The sequence below is a fragment of the Arachis ipaensis genome, chromosome B01 (genome assembly GCF_000816755.2).
Source record: "Arachis ipaensis cultivar K30076 chromosome B01, Araip1.1, whole genome shotgun sequence".
NCBI lineage: Eukaryota > Viridiplantae > Streptophyta > Magnoliopsida > Fabales > Fabaceae > Arachis > Arachis ipaensis.
In genome coordinates, this window is record NC_029785.2 from 134581677 (window position 1) to 134585205 (window position 3529).

The 3529-nt window shown below is 36.9% G+C and overlaps 1 protein-coding gene across 1 annotated transcript in view; it reads left to right on the forward strand.

The window, feature by feature from the left end:
* LOC107640832 overlaps positions 352 to 3529 on the forward strand; it is an 8459-nt gene continuing 5281 nt past the window's right edge. The window contains exons 1-5 of the mRNA XM_016344336.2: positions 352 to 688; positions 871 to 1001; positions 1684 to 2596; positions 3055 to 3146; positions 3239 to 3313. Coding sequence (XP_016199822.1) covers positions 508 to 688; positions 871 to 1001; positions 1684 to 2596; positions 3055 to 3146; positions 3239 to 3313 — 1392 coding nt within the window. The 5' untranslated portion in view covers positions 352 to 507. The remainder of the gene's footprint in view (positions 689 to 870; positions 1002 to 1683; positions 2597 to 3054; positions 3147 to 3238; positions 3314 to 3529) is intronic.

Below are 3529 nucleotides of genomic sequence, written 5' to 3' on the forward strand. Positions count from 1 at the left end.
AATTTCTGTATATGTATAATTTTTTTTTTAAGTAATACCAAAAAAAAAAGGGAAATTTTTTTCTTTTTTTTTGTTTATAATTTTGTTTTTGGTCATGCTCTATAGCTCGACTGGGCCTTCTTTTGTTTTCTTTTCTTAGTTGACTGGGCCTTCTTTTGTTTCAGTTATTATAATATGGGCCTCTGATAGGTCTATTTCTAAAATTGGGCCTCGCATCCAAGTAAAACTGGGCCTAGGTATTGAACTTGGATGAAATCTATCATGTGAGAGCCGAGAGGGCATATCTAATTGTGGATAGGAATATCCTTTCCGGTCGGGTCGGGTCAAATGGGAAAATTTGGGTGGGTAGATCTCACGTCCCGAGACGTATTCAACCACGTTTACTCCTCTTGCTTTCTTGATTCTTCACCGCCATTCACAGCCCCTAAACACAATCCTAACATTTCGTTTTTTGCACTCAAAGCATAGCAAAACAAATCAAAGCTGAAAGAAGAAGAAGAAGAAGGCATGGGAGGTGGAAGCAGAAATGGTGGTGGCGGTGGAAGGAGAAGATCCAACAACAACAATAGCGGCAGCAACACCAAGCACAAAAGCCATAAAAGAGGTTCAGCTGTTAAAGCTTCACTCTTTATCGAAGGGGGTTTCTTGTCCGATTGGAGTTCCCCACCTTCTTCTGCCCGCAATTCAGGTTCCCTCTTTACTCGAAAGTTTGAACGAAAACAAACAGCAGTGTCATTCCTTATTTATTTATTTATTTATTGGAGTTATTAACATATTAACATGAGCAATTACGCCGATTGATGGATAACTGATATGTGGAACCCTCTGTTGTGGGTGAAGAGGAATGATTTTGGGTGGAATCGGTTGCAGGTAGAAATGGTGGCTCCAACACCAAATCTGGGAGCCGAAATAGAACAGAAGCTTCCTCTGCTTCCAAAACTGGATCTGCAAACTATGCGGGAGCTGCTATTGGCTACAATTATCCTTCATCTGATGTTCAGGTTTGTCATGCTCTACAAAGCTCTTGCCTTTATGCTACATTAAATGTTTATTAGCCACGCTTATCATCTTTAATCTTTCAAGAGTTTAAATGTCAAAAAGTGCAGGAATAACAACTGATGTGAATTTAGTCAGCATACATTACTGTTTGATCTTTAATTTTTATTTTTTTTTCTTTATCAAATCCATGGTAGAAAACAATCTATATGTTGCCAGCTGAATAGGAATTTTATTGTTTACAAGTACCTTAGGTAGATGGGCTTTTGTGGAGCCATTTGCATTTCCACTTCTGCAATTATGTTTTTAGCTGTCACCCACCTTCAATCTAACTATGCATGCCGGCAGGACACTAATTAAGGTTTTGAATAGTTTTCCTCATATCATGTTACTCAAAGCTTTAATAGTTCTTCACAATCATCTGACGTAGGCAATAAAGTGAATTTTCTTTGATACAGTAAGAAAGCAAGCTGATTTACTCTACTTAATCAGATAGCTAATTCAAGCACTGAAGTATCCTGGAAAAAGTTAATCTCTGAATATACAAGTTGATAAATGGTTGCAAATTATATTACTTATCTATGTATGGCACATGTCTCATGTTAAATATGAATGTAATTTTCAAAGATCTGATGAAAATGTCAATAGTTTCCTGAAAGTAACTTTCATTTGTTGGTATACTACCAGGAGGTATCAGATGATGAGAATGGCACTGAAGATAGTAATTTACATCAGCTACAATCATTTACCTTTGTGGATGCCAATCAGAATCAAGTTATTGCTCATCTAGACCAAACACCTCCTTCAAAACCCCAGAATGTGGAATATGCTTATAGCTATGGTGCAGATTTTGTTTTGGGTGACACCTCTCATAGGGGGTTAGGGTTCCCCGCTCAGAATTCCAAAACTCCAACTGATGTTGGCACATCCTCCAAACAAATGCCAGCTTCAGTTTTAAATTCGTCATCCTTTGGTTCTGACGATGTTATTTACCATGAGCTAAATACTCAGATGACAGAAAACTCTCCATCAAAAGCTTCTGCTGAGAGAAATTCTGGATTTCTGTCAATTGGAGGCCTTAAGTTATACACTGAGGACATCTCTGACAATGGAAGTGATGAAGATAATGATGAAGAGTTATCAGACCAGGACAGCTCTGAATCTTCTGAGATGGAAGAATTAGTTGAATCCTCTGAAAGCAGTGATTCTGAGGACTCTTCTGATAATAATTCAGACATTGATGAAGAGGTTGCAGAAGATTATTTGGAAGGAGTTGGCGGCAGCGACAACATCCTGGATGCCAAATGGTTGCTTAAACCTGTTTTGGATGGATCTGAGGATGATAGTTCTTCTAGCAGTTGCTATGATGAGGCTTTGCAGAAGATGGGTGGAATTGCCCTTCAAGAAGCTTCTATAGAGTATGGAATGCAGGTCAAACCATGGAAGAAAAGATCTGCACGTCATGGGCCTGTAGATTTGGACAACTTAATGCTGATAAAGGATCCAAGAACAGCTTCTGGTGGAAAGAAACATGCTTCTCGGCTACCCCACTCTTGGCCTTCACAGGCCCAAAAGAGTAAAGCTTCCAAGAGAATCCATGGTATCACTTTTCTGCGCCACCTCTATCAAGTTTCAGATGATATTCTTTTAATTTAAGCTTTTAATGTAAAGTAAATCTCTTCTATTGTTGCATTTACATTCTAGTTTTTCAACCTCTAAAACATTGGATTTCTCGGTCATATTGTTGTACTCCTGAATCTCATTGCATTAGTATGTTGAATTACCTGTTCTTTTTAAATCAGTGATTTGAATTTTGGAATATATGATGGGATTGTTGATTAACAAATCTGAAACTTGTGTGCTTGACATACATATACATTGTCGTATTTGAGTTTGATGCTTGAGCTATGGAATTTTATTAATACTATGACAAATTGCTTGGAGGTGGTTTTTTATTTTTTATTTTTTTTAATAGCTAAGTTAGTGGAAGAACTTTCAGTATGATGACATATTGATTTATTACAGCCATTTTCTTTTGCTAATGCACATTCGTTACAGGTGAGAAAAAGAAACTTCGCAAAGAAAGGATTGCTGCCAAGCGTAGGAGCAGAATGCTGCTCCGTGGGGTTGACCTTGAGAAAATTAATTCGGTATGGAATAAAAAAAATTAAATTATTTTCATGTTAAATCATATCTTAGTATATCAGTGTGATAACCCTTTTTTTTGGTGTGTGGATTCCAGAAATTAGAACAGATTGTGTTGGAGGAAGTGGATATGTTCTCTTTTCAACCTATGCATTCTCGGGATTGTGCACAGGTAATGCACCTTTCCTGTTGGTTTCCTTATACTGGTCTTTCCAATGCGTGTCCTAAATTATATGACCTAAAAGCACCTAAAAGCATTGTTATTAAGATGAATACCATGAATTATGGATCACTAGAGAAGGATGCACGGGTATGATAAGTTTAATGAAAAATATTTAATATTAAAATATTATTAGATTAAGTATTTAATATGAACCTTTTATATTAA